Below are 18,355 nucleotides of genomic sequence, written 5' to 3'. Positions count from 1 at the left end.
CAGCTCCAGGGACCTGGTTTCAATTCCGGCCTCAGGTGACTGTGTGCGGTTTGCACTCTCTCCCCGTGCCTGCGTGCGTTTCCTCCGGGTGCTCCAGTTTCCTCCTGCAGTCCAACGATGTGCGAGTAAGGTGGATTGGACATGCTAAATTGCCCCTTCGTGTCCAAAAGGTTAGGTGGGGTTACGGGGTTAGGGTGGAGGCATGGGCTTAAGTAGGGTGCTCTTACGAAGGGCTGGTGCAGACTCGATGGGCCAAATCGCCTCCTTCTGCACTGTAAATTCTGTGATTCTATGAATCCCAATGGCCAGACATTTCCGGCCAGCAACAACTATAACTATCAAGTAATAGAATTTTACAGACTTCATATTCAGTGAGGTACAAGCCTGAATTAGTAGATTAGTAGAGTTTCAGAGTAGATTAGCCTGTAAAAGACGGAAACTGGTTAATATTTTTGTGCATTTAATTTTCAATTAATAGCAGAACGTAAGTGTAATTCTCAGTGCCTCAGTCGCAAAATGTCCACCCCTCAGTTATTCTCAATTGTCAGCCTGAATGTTTCTGACTTGGTGCCGATCTTTCATCAGACGCACTGAGCCTATCTTTATCATCCAGGGTATTGCCAAGGGCGTTGCATTTATATGTTCTTTTTAAAACAATGAAACAGTGAGTCAGCCCAGTGATGTGGTCTGATTGATCTGTGCAAAGCTTGACTGCTGATTGCATAAAACAGAATCCATGGGCTCTCGATTACTTGCTCGTCTCCATCTCTCAATGTGCAAATTCGCTCCATTGTGTTGGATGTGGTGATTCCACGGCTGCAAGTCCTGGCTTACCACGAATTTCTGGACAAACGCATGGAGCTGCAACAGGAATTCAGCCTCCTCTTTACGATATAGAAACAGAAAATTGTGGAAATTGCAGCTGTCCTGGCAGCATCTGTGTAGATCAGTGAGTGGCCTGCATGAGTGGCACTCCTTCATCTCAAGGGGCCGCAAGGTTGCAATTTAGCTTGTTCAGTAACCATGACCCCCATGAATAAGATTGAATACATTTAATACACGCCGAATATTTCTGTTGTAAAGAATGCTTAGTAACGTATATATGAGGGCAGCACGGTGGCAGAGTGGATTAGCCCTGCTGCCTCACGGCGCCGAGGTCCCAGGTTCGATCCCGACTCTGGGTCACTGTCTGTGTGGAGTTTGCACAACTCCCCTGATGCACAATCAATACGCTTGAGTCCACGTGGAGTCATATCGATTCAGCTTTAATCAGATAGAACTGTACCCAGCAGCGAAGTTAGAGAAGTGAAAGCTGCTGGGGACGGCACTGGTTCTTATACACCGCCTCTCAGGGCGGGGCTATGTACGGGTCTAGCCAATGGTTATTCCTCTCTCTGGTACCGCAATACCTGGTATTACCACATTCACCCCCTGTTAAAAAAGGAGCCAGCGGGGTGATGGCCAGTATTGCTGACGCCTTTTTCTGGTAGGACCAGGTATTGCAGGTACCATCCTATCGAGGGTTGCGGAGAAAGTTCTTGCGTTGTTAATTCTTCTTCATGGTGCTGCAATCAGACGATTGGGCGGCCTGGTCGTCCTACTGGAGCGTCTAAGTTTCGGCGGCGATCCTGGTGAGGGCCCCGGCAGTAGTGACTCCGGGAACGTGGTGTCTTCCTCCCAGGCAGTTTCGTCACCCCTAGTCGGCGCTGTAAGGTCGAAGGATGGGCAGAAGGAAGGGGTGCCTGAAGGGGGCGTCGGTGCCTGCTCGGCTCCGGGTCGGGGTTCTGGCGGCAGTACTGACCCTTTGGTCAGGTACGGGGGGGGTGGGTGGCAGTGGCTCGGGCGCGCGTGATGCTCCGGCGGGCGGCAGGTCCCGGAGGGAGACCGTATCTTGGCGTCCGTCGGGGAATGCTGTGTAGGCGTACTGGGGGTTGGCATGCAGCAGGTGGACCCTTTCGACCAGCGGGTCCGACTTGTGCACCCTCGCATGTTTCCGCAGCAGAACAGTTCCAGGTGTTGCTAGCCAGGTTGGGAGCGAGGTCCCAGAGGAGGACCAGGAGACGTTCATGAGGTGTCTGGTTCATGGTAGTACATAGCAGTGACCGAATGGAGTGCAGGGCCACTGGGAGAACTTCTTGCCAGCGGGAGACTGGGAGATTCCTGGACCGAAGGGCCAGCAGGACGGTCTTCCAGACCGTTCCGTTCTCCCTTTCTTCCTGCCCGTTTCCCCGGGGGTTGTAGCTGGTCGTCCTGCTCGAGGCGATGCCTTTGCTAAGCAGGAACTGGCGTAGCTCGTCACTCATAAAGGAGGACCCCCTATCACTGTGGATGTATGCGGGGAAACCGAACAGTGTAAAAATAGTTTGGAGTGCCTTGATGACGGTGGTTGTGGTCATATCCGGGCAGGGGATGGCGAATGGGAACCGGGAGTACTCATCAATCACGTTAAGGAAGTACATGTTGCGGTCGGTGGAGGGGAGGGGCCTTTGAAGTCCATGCTGAGGCATTCAAAGGGACGGGAAGCCTTGATCAGATGCGCTCTCTCTGGTCGGTAGAAGTGCGGTTTGCACTCCGCGCAGATTTGGCAGTCCCTGGTGACAGTCCTGACCTCCTCGATGGAGTAAGGCAGGTTCCGGGACTTAACAAAATGGAAGAACCGGGTGACTCCCGGGTGGCAGAGGTCCTCGTGGAGGGCTCGGAGGTGGTCTATTTGCGCGGTGGCACAAGTGCCGCGGGATAGGGCATCAGGAGGCTCGTTCAGCTTCCCGGGACGACAAGATCTCGTAATTGAAGGTGGAGAGTTCGATCCTCCACCGCAAGATCTTGTCGTTCTTGATCTTGCCCCGCTGTGCATTATCGAACATGAAGGCCACCGACCGTTGGTCCGTGAGGAGAGTAAATCTCCTGCCGGCCAGGTAATGCCTCCAGTGCCGCACAGCTTCCACTATGGCCTGGGCCTCCTTTTCGACCGAGGAGTGGCGAATTTCGGAAGCATGGAGAGTGCGGGAGAAGAAAGCCACGGGCCTGCCTGCTTGGTTGAGGGTGGCGGCCAGAGCTGCGTCGGACGCATCGCTCTCGACCTGGAAGGGGAGGGACTCGTCGATGGCGCGCATCATGGCATTTGCGATGTCCGCTTTGATGCGGCAGAAGGCATGGCGGGCCTCCGTCGACAGGGGGAAGGTTGTGGATTGGATCAGGGGTCGAGCCTTGTCGGCGTAATTAGGGACCCATTGTGCATAGTAGCTAAAGAAGCCGAGGCAGCGCTTCAGGGCCTTGGGGCAGTGAGGGACTGGGAACTCCATGAGGGGGCGCATGCGTTCGGGGTCGGGGCCTATGACTCCATTTCGCACTACGTAGCCTAGGATGGCTAGACGGTCGGTGCTAAACACGCACTTCTCCTTATTGTAGGTCAGATTCAGGAGGTGCGCGGTCTGGAGAAATTTACGGAGGTTGGTGTCGTGGTCCTGCTGGTCATGGCCGCAGATGGTGACGTTGTCAAGATACGGGAACGTTGCGTGTAAGCCGTACCGGTCAACCATTCGGTCCATCTCACGCTGGAAGACCGAGACCCCGTTTGTGACACCGAAGGGAACCCTTAAAAAGTGGTAGAGCCGCCCATCTGCTTCGAAGGCAGTGTATTTGCGGTCACTAGTACGGAGGGGTAGCTGGTGGTAGGCAGACTTGAGATCCACCGTGGAGAAGACCTTGTATTGCGCGATCCTGTTTACCAGGTCGGCAATACGGGGGAGGGGGTACGCGTCCAGTTGCGTAAACCGGTTGATGGTCTGACTGTAGTCTATGACCATCCTATGCTTCTCCCCGGTCTTTACCACCACTACTTGAGCCCTGCAGGGGCTGTTGCTCGCTTCGATGACCCCTTCCTTCAGCAGCCTTTGGACCTCGGACCTGATGAAGGTCCGGTCCTGGGCGCTGTACCGTCTGCTCCTGGTGGCGACGGGTTTGCAATCCGGGGTGAGGTTCGCAAACAGGGAAGGCCGGTCGACCTTGAGGGTCGTGAGGCCGCAAACAGTAAGGGGGGTATAGGGCCACCGAATTTAAAAGTAAGGCTTTGTAGGTGGCACTGGAAATCCAGTCCCAGAAGGGTGGCTGCGCAGAGGTGCGGCAGCACGTATAGGAGGAAATTGCGGAATTCCCTGCCTTGGACGGTGAGGTTCGCGAGGCAGAACCCTTTTATCTGCACCGCGTGTGACCCAGAGGCCAGGGAGATCCTTTGTTGGGTGGGGTAGGTGACCAGAGAACAGCGCCGTACCGTGTCGGGGTGGACGAAACTCTCCGTGCTCCCAGAGTCGATGAGGCATGACGTCACGTGGCCGTTGATGCTGATCGTCGTGGTGGCCTTTGCTAGCGTTCGGGGCCGACTCTGGTCCAGGGTGACAGAGGCCAGCTGCAGCAAGGAGTGAAGATCGGACAGCGCATCGTCAGCCGTGTTGGGGGCTTGAGGCCCCATCCAAGATGATGCCGTCCATGGCTCGCACATGGAGTCCGGGGACTCCGAGGATGGTGGCGGGGAGAAACAAAATGGCGGCAGGGAGGGACAAAATGGCGGTGCACTCTGCTCCCACGAGGCGGAGGCCAGCTGTAACAACGGGTTTTGGTCGGGCAGCGCGTAGCCATCCGCGCTGGGGGCTTGAGGCCCCATCCAAGATGGCGCCGGCCATGGATCGCACGTGGAGTCCGGGGACTCGGAAGATGGCGGCGGGGAGGAGCAAACTGGCGGTGCACGCTGCTCCAGCGTGGCGGAGGCCAGCTGCAGCGAGGGGTTTTGGCCCGGCAGCGCGTAGCCAGCCGCGCTGGGGGCTTGAGGCCCCGTCCAGGATGGCGCCGGCCATGGATCGCACGTGGAGTCCGGGGACTCGGAAGATGGCGGCGGGGAGGAGCAAACTGGCGGTGCATGCTGCTCCAGCGTGGCGGAGGCCAGCTGCAGCGAGGGGTTTTGGCCCAGCCGCGCTGGGGGCGTGAGGCCCCGTCCAGGATGGCGCCGGCCATGGATCGCACGTGGAGTCCGGGGACTCGGAAGATGGCGGCGGGGAGGAGCAAACTGGCGGTGCACGCTGCTCCAGCGTGGCGGAGGCCAGCTGCAGCGAGGGGTTTTGGCCCGGCAGCACGTAGCCAGCCGCGCTGGGGGCTTGAGGCCCCGTCCAGGATGGCGCCGGCCATGGATCGCACGTGGAGTCCGGGGACTCGGAAAATGGCGGCGGGGAGGAGCAAACTGGCGGTGCGCGCTGCTCCAGCGTGGCGGAGGCCAGCTGCAGCGAGGGGTTTTGGCCCGGCAGCACGTAGCCAGCCGCGCTGGGGGCTTGAGGCCCCGTCCAGGATGGCGCCGGCCATGGATCGCACGTGGAGTCCGGGGACTCGGAAAATGGCGGCGGGGAGGAGCAAACTGGCGGTGCGCGCTGCTCCAGCGTGGCGGAGGCCACCTGCAACACAGGGTTTTGGTCGGGCGGCGCGTAGCCAGCCGCGCTGGGGGCTTGAGGCCCCATCCAAGATGGCGCCGGCCATGGATCGTACGTGGAGTCCGGGGACTCGGAAGATGACGGCGGGGAGGAGCAAACTGGCGGAGGTGGGCCTTGGACGACCGGGACCCGCCAGAAGGACTGCGCCCGTGGGTCGGCCGTGGCCCTAGGGCAGGGGGGTGGAGGTGAGCGCTGGAGCGGGGCATGCTGCGTCGTTCCGGGTGCGCAGAAGGCCACGGCGCGGGGCGGGGAGAGGTGGGCGGTCGGGGCCTGGAGCTCCGGCGTTTTGGGCGGGGAGGAGTAAAGTAGCGGCGCACGCTGCTCCAGTGTGACGGAGGCCAGCTTCAGCGAGGGGTTTTGGCCCGGCAGCGCGTAGCCAGCCGCGCTGGGGGCTTGAGGCCCCGTCCAGGATGGCGGGCCAGGGGTCGCCCGCGGAGTTCGGGGACGGAGACCCCGACGATTGGGTCGGCGAGGGACCAAATGACTGCGCGTACTCCTCCAGCGTGGTTGCCGTGGAGAAGAAAGGCTGTGGCAGCGACGTTGCCTGGCGGGGCAAAAACTGCGGTGCTCCTTGGGCCGGCGGGGCTGGGAAAAGGGAGTGCGGCGGTGGGCCTGGAACGGTCGGGGCGTGGAGGAACGGCTGTGGTTGCGCGGTGGGCGGCTGGAGGAATGGCTGAGGGTAGTCGCTGGACACCGCGTTCACCGCGCGGGCGAGGCAGACCGCGGCATAGTGGCCTTTCTTGACGCACCCTTTACAGGTGCGGGCCTGCCAGCGCGCGCGCGGGTGATTTGCCTGGCCGCAGAAGAAGCAGCATTGGCCGGCGGCGGTAGCGGGGCGCCTTGCCGCGCAGGCCTGCGGAGTTTGCGGGTAAGTCTGGGGGTTAGGCGGGTAAGTCGGGGGGGCTGCCGCGGCGGGGTGCCACGCAGCCCAGGGGGGTGTGGTGCGCGTGGGGGCGTACGCCAGGGCCTTTCTGTACGCCACGTCCATAGACCCTGCCAGGGCCCGGGCCTCGGCGAGGCCCAGCATCTCCATTTCGAGCAGCCTTCGGCGAATATCGGGGAATATCATACCTGCCACGAAGGTGTCTCGAATTAAAAGTTCGGAGTGCTCGTTCGCCGTCACCGCTGGGCAGTCGCAGTTTTGGCCCAGCACGATCAGTGCCCTGTAGAAATCTTCTAGTGTCTCATCTGGGCTCTGCCATCTCGTTGCCAGCAGGTGACGGGCGTAGACCTGATTAAGTGGACGAATGTAGTGTCCTTCCAGCAGTTCCATGGCTTTATCATAGTTCGCCGCCCCTTCGATCAGGGGGTAGATCGCCGGGCTGACCCGCGAGCGTAGGGGGTGCATTTTCTGCCTTTCCGTGGGGGTTTGGGCAGCCGTCTCGAGGTAGCTCTGGAAGAATGCCAGCCAATGCTTAAAACTCTCGGTGGCGTTTTCTACGTGCGGGCTGAGCTGAAGGCACGTCGGCTTGATGAGGAGATCCATCCTTCAAAGTACTTCTCTGATTAAATTGATACGCAATCAATACTCTTGAGTCCACGTGGAGTCATATCGATTCAGCTTTAATCAGATAGAACTGTACCCAGCAGCGAAGTTACAGAAGTGAAGGCTGCTGGGGACGGCACTGGTTTTTATACCCCGCCTCTCAGGGCGGGGCTATGTACATTGCCCAATGGTAGACCCCGCAGTCTAGCCAATGGTTGTTCCTCTCTCTGGTACCGCAATACCTGGTATTACCACACCCCCGTGTTTGCGCGGGTCTCGCTCCCACAACCCAAAGATGTGCAGTGTAGGTGGACTGGCCACGCTAAATTGCCCCTTAATTGGAAAAAATGAATTGGGTGCTCTAAATTTGTAAAAGAAATAATGAAAAATGAAAATGAAAATCGCTTATTGTCACAAGTAGGCTTCAAATAAAGTTACTGTGAAAAGCCCCTAGTCGCCACATTCCGGCGCCTGCTCGGGGAGGCTGGCATGGGAACAGGCGCCGGAATGTGGCGACTGAATACAATGTATATATCAATGGAGCTATCGCCAACAGTAAAAGTAAATGTTTACACTTTTGACTACAGTGGGAGTGAGGCCATTCGGCCCATCAAGCCTGTACTGACCCTCTGAAAGAGCACCCTATCCAGCCCCACTCCCCCATAACCCCACCTCTTTAGACTCTTAACGGGCAATTTAGCACGTGCAATCCACCTAACCTGCACATCTTTGGACTGTGGGAGGAAACCGGAGCACCCGGATGAAACCCATGCAGACAAGGGGAGAACGTGCAGACTCCGCACAGACAGTGACCCGAGGCCTGAATCGAATCCGGGTCCCTGGCGCTGCGAGGCAGCGGTGCTAACCACTGTGCCGCCGTGCTTATGAGCAATTAGCATTCACCTCACTTCACTTGCCCTTACTTTGTGTGCGTATCACTTCAGCCACACCGGTAGGAAAAAAAGTCATGTGGATGGAAATAAGCGGAATTTGGCAATATTGCCCATGGGCAACGGTCAACAAAATGTCTGGTGGGCCGCACTCAGAACCCAATTGGGCCGTATGTGGCCCCCGGGCCTCAGGTTGCCCAGCATTGGTGTAAGAAAGTGCGAAGAACACGGAGCTGATGTTTCAGAGCGTGACCTTTAATCAGAAGTTCTAATGAAGGTCACGGACCTGAAATGTTAACTCTGTTTCGCTCTCTCTACAGACGCTGCCAGTTTCTTCTCCAGCATTTCCCTGTTTCTATTTCAGATTTCCAGACGCTGACTGGTTATTCAGCACTTTGACTCCCGTTTATGATGCTGACTGTTGACGTGGTTACCTTTTTCTTGTTAAGTTACCAGGAGTCACTCACTCCCCCGTGCGCGCATATGCCACGGTTTCTAACTCTTGAGAGAGTGTCGGGGGAGGGGGTTACGGGTATTCATCTGTTTACATTTTATATTTGAACCATTTCACTGTTGACCTCAGATGCAGGAAACCACAGTGTGCAGCCTTAAAAAGAAAACAAATTTCAACACCTGTTTGTCGGGCGCTGTGTGTAGACATCTGTTCCGGAACGTTTGGTATGTTGGTATTTTGTGTATATTCAAAAAAAACTTCCTGACGCACTCTGCCTCTCTATCTCTCTTTCTCTCTTTACTCCGCTACGACGCTCCTCAGTACCCTGCTCTTTGACCAAGCTTTTGGTCATCTGTCCCAGGATTTCCTCTTGTAACTCAATGTCAAACTTTGTTTTATAATATTCCTGTGAAGCATCTTGGGGCGTTTCGTTACGGCACCGACGCTTTGTAAGTGACTGTTCCTGTTGCTACTGTTTGGAGAATCGATTGTGTTCCACTCGACAGCTTGTTCCAGTTAAGGAGGGTAGGGAGGACCAGCGATCATAATTTGAAGCTGCAGAAAGCTAAATCTAGGTTGGATGTTGTGCTCATTGGGCAGGATTGTCCATGCTTGCCTCTCCGGGCTTGTTTTCTGGCGGTGGGGGGGGGGGGGGGGGGGGGGCAATCCAGCATTGGCTGGTGGCGAGAACTTCTGGTGCCGCTGATGTCCATGGTGTTTTGTGTGGCACGCCCATCCCGCCAGGGGGGGGGGTCGCCTTTGGCAGGACCAGTCGACCCCGCCGGCTGGGGATCATATGAATACAGAGAAAATAGAAGCGGGAGTAGACCATTCGGTCATTCGAGCCTGCCCCGCCGATCATTATGATCCCTTGAGCCCCAAGAGCTATATTAGGGTGGCACGGTAGCCAGTGGTTAGCACTGTTGCTTCACAGTACCAGGGTCCCAGGTTCGATTCCCGACTTGGGTCACTGTCTGTGCGGAGTCTGCACGTTCTCCCCGTGGGTTTCCTCCGGGTGCTCCGGTTTCCTCCCACAAGTTCCGAAAGGCGTGCTGTTAGTTGAATTAGACAATCTGAATTCTCCCTCTGTGTACCCGAACAGGTGCCGGAGTGTGGCGACTAGGGGCTTTTCACAGTAACTTCATTACAGTGTTAGTGTAAGCCTACTTGTGACAATAATAAAAATGATTATTAATTCCTCCTTGAAATGGATTTGGATGGGGCAGAGTTGATATATATATACATATTCTGATTGTAATGTTTCAGAATTGTATGTGGCAGGCGGAATCAACCAGAAGGTTTTACCTGTCCATAATTGTTCGTACGTTCATAAAATATTTATATGTGATGCTCAGCTGTAATTTAATGTCCAGATTTTATTTGTGCCTTCACAGGATGTGTGGGCTTCGCTGCCTACACCTGCATTTGTTGCCCATCCCTAAGTACCCTTGAGAAGGCGATGGTGAGCTGCCGCCTTGAATTGCTGTAGTCCCTATGGTGTAGGTATACCCACTGTGCTGTTAGGGTGGAAATAAAAGTTTGGAATTAAAATTTGGAGTAAATACTACTCTTGGTGACGGTGAAACCACTGTCGTAAAAACCCATCTGGTTCACTAATGTCCTTTAGGGAAGGAAACCTGCCGTCCTTACCTGGCCTGGCCTACATGTGACTCCTCACCCACGGGCAATGTGGTTGACTCTTAAAATGCCCTCTAGGATGGCCTAGCAAAGCACTGAGTTGTATTTTAAAATAGGTCTTTCTTTTATAAAGTGTTGTTAATGATTTGGAAAGGAAACAGTTTGAACGGTAACTTTGATAACGGAATTCAGTACCTACTTCAAAAGGAAAATGACGGGGCACTGGAGAGAAATTGGGTAGTCCCTTCAGAGATCTGTCACAGCCACAGTGGGCCAAGTGCTGTAAGATTCAACTTCTGTTGTGTAAAGGTCAAGAATCTGTAGCTGATAACTTCCCCATTTTATTTCCTTACCCTTCACCCACCTGTTTCCCACCCCCCCTCCCCGAGGAGGTGGTTTTGGTCAGGAAATTATGACATGATTTTCACAGGTTGCCAGCTTTGTTCTTTTGAATAAAACACCAGCCCTCATGATAGTTTAAATTTATTTTTTTATAAATTTGGAGCACCCAATTATTTTTTTTCCAATTAAGGGCAATTTAGCATGGCCAATCCACCGACCCTGCACATCTTTTTGGGTTTTGGGGGTGAGACCCACGCAGACACGGGGATAATGTGCAAACTCCACACGGACAGTGACCCGGGGCCAGGATCGAACCCGGGTCCTCAGCGTCGTGAGGCGGCAGTGCTAACCACTGCGCCATGTTTACCAGACTGATTCCAGGGATGGCGGGACTGTCATATGTGGAGAGATTGACTAGGTTGGGATTGTTCTCGCTGGAGTTCAGAAGAATGAGGGCGGATCTCATAGAGACTTATAAAATTTTAACGGGACTAGACAGGGTAGATGCAGGGAAGATGTTACCAATGATGGGTGTGTCCAGAACCAGGGGTCACAGGCCGAGGATTCAGGGTAAACCATTTCAGACAGAGATAAGGAGACATTTCTTCACACAAGTGGTGAGCCTGTGGAATTCATTACCACAGGAAGTAGTTGATGCTAAAACTTTGAATATATTCAAGAGGTGGCTGGATATAGCACTTGGGGAGAACGGGATCAAAGGCTCTGGGGAGAAAGCAGGATTAGGCTACTGAATTGGATGGTAAACCATGATCGTGATGAATGGCGGAGCAGGCTCGAAGGGCCAAAAGGCCTCCTCCTGCTCCTATCTTCTATGTATCTATGTATGTATGTGCCACCTACTGCCCTCATGATAGTTGACTAGTTGGTCAAGGAAGGCCTTGCGCAGGAGCCTGATTTGTCCTCGCCCGTTGTAGACTTGTTTTTGGGACAGGCCCATCAATTGGTGCCCTCCCCTAGTTGCCCTGCTGAGCTGATGGTGAGACGCTCTCTGATTGCTGCTGGTCATCAGCTTTCCGGCAGGCCCCACTCACAGTGATCTTGACACAGGATCATCAAATGATCACAGCACAGAAGTAGGCTATTTGCAAATATTGTGTCTGTGCTGGCTCTCTGCGAGAACAATTCAGATAGTCCCAGTCCCACTCTCTCACCTTGCAGCCTCCCAATTTTTTTTTTCTCTTCAGGAAATCATCCAGTTCTTTTGAAAGCCACAATGATCCCAGATAGTGCATTCCAGAGGCATAAAATCCAAAGAATCCCCACAGTGTAGAAGGAGGCCCTTCTGCCCATCAAGCCTGCACCGATCCTCTGAAAGAGCATCCTACCTGGGCCTACTGCCCCACCCTATAACCCCACATAACCGACACATTCTCAAACACACTAAGGGGCATAAAAAGTTTTTTTCCCTAGCACCAGGCCAATTTTCTCCCAACCTTGGGCAGGAGTCCTTTGAGATTAGGCAAACCCACTGCTACCTCTAATTATAGGATCATAGAATTTACAGTGCAAAAGGAGGCCATTCGGCCCATCGAGTCTGCACCGGCTCTTTGAAAGAGCACCCTACCCAAAGTCCACACCTCCACCCTATCCCCATAACCCAGTAACCCCACCCAACACTAAGGGCAATTTTGGACACTAAGGGCAATTTAGCGTGGCCAATCCACCTAACCTGCACATCTTTGGACTGTGGGAGGAAACCGGAGCACCCGGAGGAAACCCACGCGCACACGGGGAGGATGTGCAGACTCCGCACAGACAGTGAGCCAAGCCGGGAATTGAACCTGGCACCCTGGAGCTGTGAAGCAATTGTGCTAACCACTGTGCAATTTGCAACCTGCTCAATGAAGCAATTTCTTCCCATCCCAGCCCAAAATGATCACCCTGAGACTGTGCCCTCTGTGTTCTAGCCAGGGGAAACAACCTGTCCGTGTCTACCCTGTGTGTTTCAATGAAGTCACCTCTCATTCATCCGAACTCCAGAGAATAAAAGCCCAATTTACTGAGCCTCCCAACAGAGTGCACCCTCTCATCCCAGGGACCAATGTAGCGAACCTTTGCTGTACTGCCTCCAACGCAAGTCTATCCTTGGCTTTAATATAGGGATCAGAGCTGCAAACTATATTTCAGGTACGGTGACCCTGCGATGCCAGAGTGTTCGGAGTGGCTTTGTTGATGGAACTCCTGCCTCTGAGGTATCAAGGTTCTGGGTTCTGGTCTCACTCCAGGGCTTCAGCACAAAAACCAAGGTGATGTTTCTACAGGTGAGATCTTAACCCAAGGCCCCACCTGCCATGTCGGGTGGATGTAAAAGATCCCAAGGAGCTTTTACCTTCAGTGTCCTGGCCAATATTTATCCCTTAACCAACATCACAAAAAAAAAAGATTATCTGAGTTTTCCCGTATTGCTGTCTGCGGGAATTTACAAATTGACTGTCATGTTTCCGATGTTACAAGAGTGCCGGTGTGTCAAAAATACTTCATTGGCTGTAAAGCGCTTGGAGGCGTCTGTGGCTTGAGACGTGTGCTATGTAAATATCGTGGAGTTATAGAGTTTCACAGCACAGAAAAAGGCCCTTTGGCTCTTTGCGTCTGTACCGGCCATCGAGCACCTATCCATTCTAATCCCGTTTTCCAGCACTTGGTTCGTCGCCTCGTACGCTCTGGCATTCCAAGTGCTCATCTAAATGTTTCTTAAATGTTGAGAGGGTTCCTGCCTCTACCACCCTTTCAGGCACCAGATTTTCCACCACCTCTTGGGTGAAAAGGTTTTCCCTCAAGTCCCTGACTTGTCTGCTGGCTCTTACCTGAAATCTACCCACTCTTGTTATTGGCCCCTCTACTTTTTAAAAAGTATTTACAGTACCCAATTCACTTTTCTTTTCCAATTAAGGGGCAATTTAGTGTGGTCAATTCATCTACCCTGCACATCTTTGGGTTGTGGGGGTGAGACCCTTGCAGACATGGGGAGAATGTGCAAACTCCACACAGACAGTGACCCAGAGCTTGTGATCGAACCTGGGACCTCGGTGCCGTGAGGCAGCAGTGCTAACCACTGCGCCACCTTGCCGCCCGGGGAAAAGTTCCTTCCTATTTACCCAGTCTTATGTCCCTCATAATTTTGAACACCTCAATCAGATGCCCCTTCAGCCTACTCTCTCCTAGGGAAAACAACCCTAGTCCCTTTTCATAGCTGAAGCACTTCAGCCCAGGCAACATCCTGGTGAATCTCCTCTGCACCCTTTCTAGTGCAATCACATCCTCCCTACAGTGTGGCAACCAGAACTGCACACAGTACTCTAGCTGTGGCCTAACGAGTGTTTCATACAGCTCCATCATAACCTCCCTGCTCTTATGTTCAGTGCCTTGGCTAATAAAGGCAAGTATCCCATATGCCTCCTTAACCACCTCATCTACCTGTCCTTCAGGGATCTTTGGACATGCACCCCAAGGTTGCTCTGGTCCTCTGTATTTCCTACCATTCATTGTGTATCAACTTGCCTTGTTCGTTCTCCCAAAACACGTTGCCTCAGATTTTTCAGGGTTGAATTCTAGTTGCCACTGTTCTGCCCATCTACCTCATCCTGTAATCTAAGGCTTTGCTCCTCGCTATTTACCGCACCACCAACTTTTATGTCATCTGCGAACATGCTGACCATATCACCACGTTCCCGTCTAGACTACAAGCAGCAAGTCTTTTATTTCAGAGGAACCGAACCAAAATCCAAGGATCCAATGGCATTTGCATGGGATCACTGCTGAAATCCCACTTCCTTTACCAACATTTTGCTGTTGCCGTTCTCACTTTGTTTCTCTTTGCTGGTTTTGCAGGTTAGGAATTTAATCACCATGGGGCTGAAGCATTCCAAATCCAGGTCAAACGGTGGATGTGACAATTTACCGTTCCTTAACGACAAATACACCATCCAGACAATTAAAGACGCCCACACCTTCTTCGTCCTACGTGGGCTGTCGGGCAGCGCCAGCTCTACCGTCCGTGATAAATTTTCATTAACATACCCGTCGTCCATTGCTTGTACTCTTGCCCACCCTTTGGCGAATGCTCCCGTGGCGGAGGAGTCCGGTGACAGTCGGTTCGCCCCGGTGGACGAGAAGGTCCAGCAGGCTTTGAAGGAAGTTAAAAATGTCATACTGGTCGATGACGACCATCGCCACACGAAGCGTCTGGACCACCTCGCCAGTCTCGCCAGGGACAATGACTATATCGTCGTCATTGTCACCCCTTGGGCCGGGCGGGACTGCGAGAAGCCTGCTGATCAAAGCAGTGAGCAGGATTTCTGGGAGCACATCATACCGTACTACTTTGGCTGGTTCTTGGTGAGAAAGAGTGCCCACGTGATGCGCAAGAACGCGGAGGACTTTCTGAAGCTGCTCGCCAATAACGAGGAGTTTTCAAAAGAGTTCAGAACAAGTATGTGATTTTTTTTTTTTCCCGGCAGGGTTTTTGGAGGGAGCAATGTCACATCGTACGTCCGTATTCCTGAATGATTAAATGAAAGGCTCCCATGTTCAGTTGGTCCATGTCCAACCGTTGCTTGGCGTTAGAATCACTTTTGTGACTTAGTAATTCTAATCTCCCCTCTCCTTTCTCCCAGAGGTAGTGAGATAGGTTCCAGAGGTGCCCATGGCCCTTGGAGACTTTGCCCATTCTTCCTGTGTTGGCCAGTTGTTTGACTGTGAAGGCCATGACACCCAGTGCTGGGTGGGTTCAGTCCTCAGCTGAACATCCAAATAGGCGGAGCGGAGGTTTCCACATCTGTGGGGGGGGGGGGGGGGGGGGGGGGGGGGGGGGGGGCAAAAGTACCAGATAGTCACTGTTAAATTCAAAAAGGACTTTGGGGAGAAATGTCTTTACCCAGGGAGTGATTAGATACCGAAGGCAAGGAGTTGAGGCATAGATCATAAGATCAGGGTGGGTTTCCCGGCTTCCCAGGCGCGTGCTTCCCAGCGGCAGCAGGAGGCGGGTCGCCATTCGTTGGCATTGGGATTCTCTGCTCCGGGGACCGTAGAATCCCGCCGCCGGTGAACGGTCAGAGAATTCTGGCCTAAATCTATCTGTAATTGTGCCACGTCATCACCTTGTTGATGTGCTTTGTATTTTCTACCTCCTTTTACAAACATTATTCCAGCTTGAGCCTTATTTGCATTATGACCATTAAACTGTCTCACCCGTCAAGGCGGCATAGAATTTACAGTGCAGAAGGAGGCCATTCGGCCCATCGAGTCTGCACCGGCTCTTGGAAAGAGCACCCTACCCAAGGTCCACACCTCCACACTATCCCCATAACCCAGTAACCCCATTCAACATTAAGGGCAATTTTGGACACTATAAGGGCAATCCACCTAACCCGCACATCTTTGGGCTGTGGGAGGAAACCGGAGCACCCGGAGGAAACCCACACACACACGGGGAGAACGTGCAGACTCCGCACAGACAGTGACCCAAGCCGGGTATCGAATCTGGGACCCTGGAGCTGGGAAGCAACTGTGCTATCCACAAGGCTACCGTGCTGGCACGGTGAAGCAGTGAGTAGCACCGCTGCATCACGGCGCCGAGGACCCGGGTTCGATCCCGGCCCCGGATCAATGTCCGTCTGGAGTTTGTACATTCCCCACGTGTCTGCGTGAGCCTCACCCCCCACAACCCAAAAAGACTTGCTGGGCAGGTGGATTGGCCACGCTAAATTGCCCCTTAATTGAGGAAAAAAATGAATTGGGTACTCTAAATTTATTTTTAAAAACTGTCTGGCCTGTCCTGTCACGGTCTGCTTATCCTTACCGTCGTTACACTGCCAAGGTGCCTTGGGTTTCCTCCTTAGATTATTAAATTTCCACCTGCAACCCCACCAATTCTTCTTTTGATTTAAAGCCCGGGTTAGGTAGCGAGGGTTGGAGCAGAAACACCACTGATTGGGCCGAATCGCCTACCTCTGAACTCCCAACCTCTCTGTGAGCAGAGCTTCCTGGATAGTGATCGAGCGCAGGAATGTTCCTGATTATTCTGCTTCGCGGTCAAGGGACATGACGATTCAGCTCATTCGGCACCATCTCTTTGAATATTCATGAAAGAAAGAAGAAACTGCATTTATGTAGCGCCTTCCAAAAAACTCAGGATCCCCACAGTGCTTGCCAGCACCACTGTAATTACAGGAAACGCAGCACCCAACCTGCCCGGAGCAGGGAGTCCACGGACGTGACAGTGACCAGATCTATTTTTTTTCTGTGTTGTCAGCTGACCTAGTCAGTTGGGTGAACTTCCCTGTGCTTCCTTGGAATAGTGACCTGTCCACCACTGTGGGTGTGGCCAGGATCCAGTTTAAGGAAAATTCCCCTCCCTGGCTCCTTGGGGAACGCGGGGACTGACCATTGACACTTGGAGAGTGAACGCTGGGGCCAGTGGTCATGGGGGCCCCCATGGCAATGTAGAGAGCAGAGAATCTGGGCCGTGCAGTAAATCACAGAATTTACAGTGCAGAAGGAGGCCATTCGGCCCATCGAGTCTGCACCAGCCCTTGGAAAGAGCACCCCACTCAAGCACACACCTCCTCCACCCCATCCCCTAAACCCAGTAACCCCAATTAACCTTTTTGGACATTAAGGGCAATTTAGCATAGCCAATCCACCTAACCCCCACATCTTTGGATTGTGGGAGGAAACCGGAGCACCCGGAAGAAACCCACGCAGACACGGGGAGAATGCGCAGACTCCGCACAGACAGTCACCCAAGCCGTGAATCGAACCTGGGACCCTGGAGCTGTGAAGCAACTGTGCTAACCACTGTGCTGCCCGTTATGTAACTCGGTTACTCTGTTCACAACAGATGTGCAGTGGCATTCTGAAAAAACATTCGACCTCCAGGAATACTTCCAGAAGAGACCGAGTGTGCTGCATTGCACGACAATGTTCTGCGACTTTGGGGAAGTTCCAGGATGCAAAGAGTATGCCAGCAGTGAGGTTGGTATTTGGCAGGCTGACCACCTTTACCATTCACGGTTACTCCGAAATAAGTTGAGGTGATGATTCATGACATTTGCAGGGGTTAGGAGGGTGTTGGTTACAGGACGGTGTCTGTTAAATAAGTCTTTCTAGCCTTCAGTAGGTTAAACCGCAGGTCTTTGTTAACAACAATATACATATTTACCATCTCTCGGTCTTTGGACATCACTACACAGCACTATGCTGAGCCTAGGTCAGGGTTACGTGCCTTCTGACATCACTGTTTGACGGTACTGTACTCAGTCCCATAGGTTGATCATAAGACATGGGAATAGATGTCGGCCATTCAGCCCATCGAGTCTGCTCCGCCATTCAATGGGATGATGACTGATCTGATGTGATGATCTTCAACTCCATTTTCCCACTTTATCCCCATAACCCTGGATTCCCTCGCTGACTAGTAATCTGTCTATCTCAGCCTTGAACATACTTAACGACCCAGCCTCTACAGCTCTCTGCGGTAAAGAATTCCACAGATTTACCACCCAGACGAATTCCCGGGATGGCGGGACTGACATATGAAGAAAGACTGGATCGACTGGGCTTGTACTCACTGGAGGTTAGAGGAATGAGAGGGGATCTCATAAAAACATACAAAATCCTGATGGGATTGGACAGGTTAGATGTGGGAAGGATGTTCCCAATGTTGGGGACGTCTAGAAATAAGGCGTCACAGCCTACGAATAAGGGGTAAGCTATTCAGGACTGAGATGAGGATGAACCTCTTCTCTCAGAGTTGTGAGCTTGCGGAATTCTCTCCCACAGAAAGCTGCTGGGGCCAGTTCATTGGATAAATTCAAGAGGGAGCTGGACGTGGCACTTGCGTCTAAAGGGATCAAGGGGTATGGAGAGAAAGCAGGAATGAGATACTGAATTTGCATGATCAGCCATGATCATAAGACCATAAGACATAGGAGCGGATGTAAGGCCATTCGGCCCATCGAGTCCACTCCACCATTCAATCATGGCTGATTTCAACTCCATTTACCCGCTCTCTCTCCATAGCCCTTAATTCCTCGAGAAATCAAGAATTTAT

At 53.2% G+C, this 18,355-nt stretch overlaps 1 protein-coding gene across 5 annotated transcripts in view; it reads left to right on the top strand.

Annotated features, from left to right (window-relative positions):
• cnp (2',3'-cyclic nucleotide 3' phosphodiesterase) overlaps positions 1 to 18,355 on the top strand; it is a 38,627-nt gene that overhangs the window by 13,096 nt on the left and 7,176 nt on the right. Inside the window, exons 2-5 of one of the 5 annotated variants that reach the window (XM_072487347.1) lie at positions 8,434 to 8,528; positions 9,699 to 9,803; positions 14,134 to 14,734; positions 17,144 to 17,277. In XM_072487347.1, coding sequence (XP_072343448.1) covers positions 14,152 to 14,734; positions 17,144 to 17,277 — 717 coding nt within the window. In that variant the 5' untranslated portion in view covers positions 8,434 to 8,528; positions 9,699 to 9,803; positions 14,134 to 14,151. Of the gene's footprint in view, positions 1 to 8,433; positions 8,529 to 8,617; positions 8,754 to 9,698; positions 9,804 to 14,133; positions 14,735 to 17,143; positions 17,278 to 18,355 lie in introns of those variants that run through there. The other 4 variants (XM_072487346.1, XM_072487348.1, XM_072487349.1 and 1 more) reach the window with 4 other exon arrangements.

Source organism: Scyliorhinus torazame, chromosome 21, assembly GCF_047496885.1.
Source record: "Scyliorhinus torazame isolate Kashiwa2021f chromosome 21, sScyTor2.1, whole genome shotgun sequence".
Classification (NCBI taxonomy): domain Eukaryota; kingdom Metazoa; phylum Chordata; class Chondrichthyes; order Carcharhiniformes; family Scyliorhinidae; genus Scyliorhinus; species Scyliorhinus torazame.
This window is presented reverse-complemented; position numbering and strand designations above follow the sequence as displayed.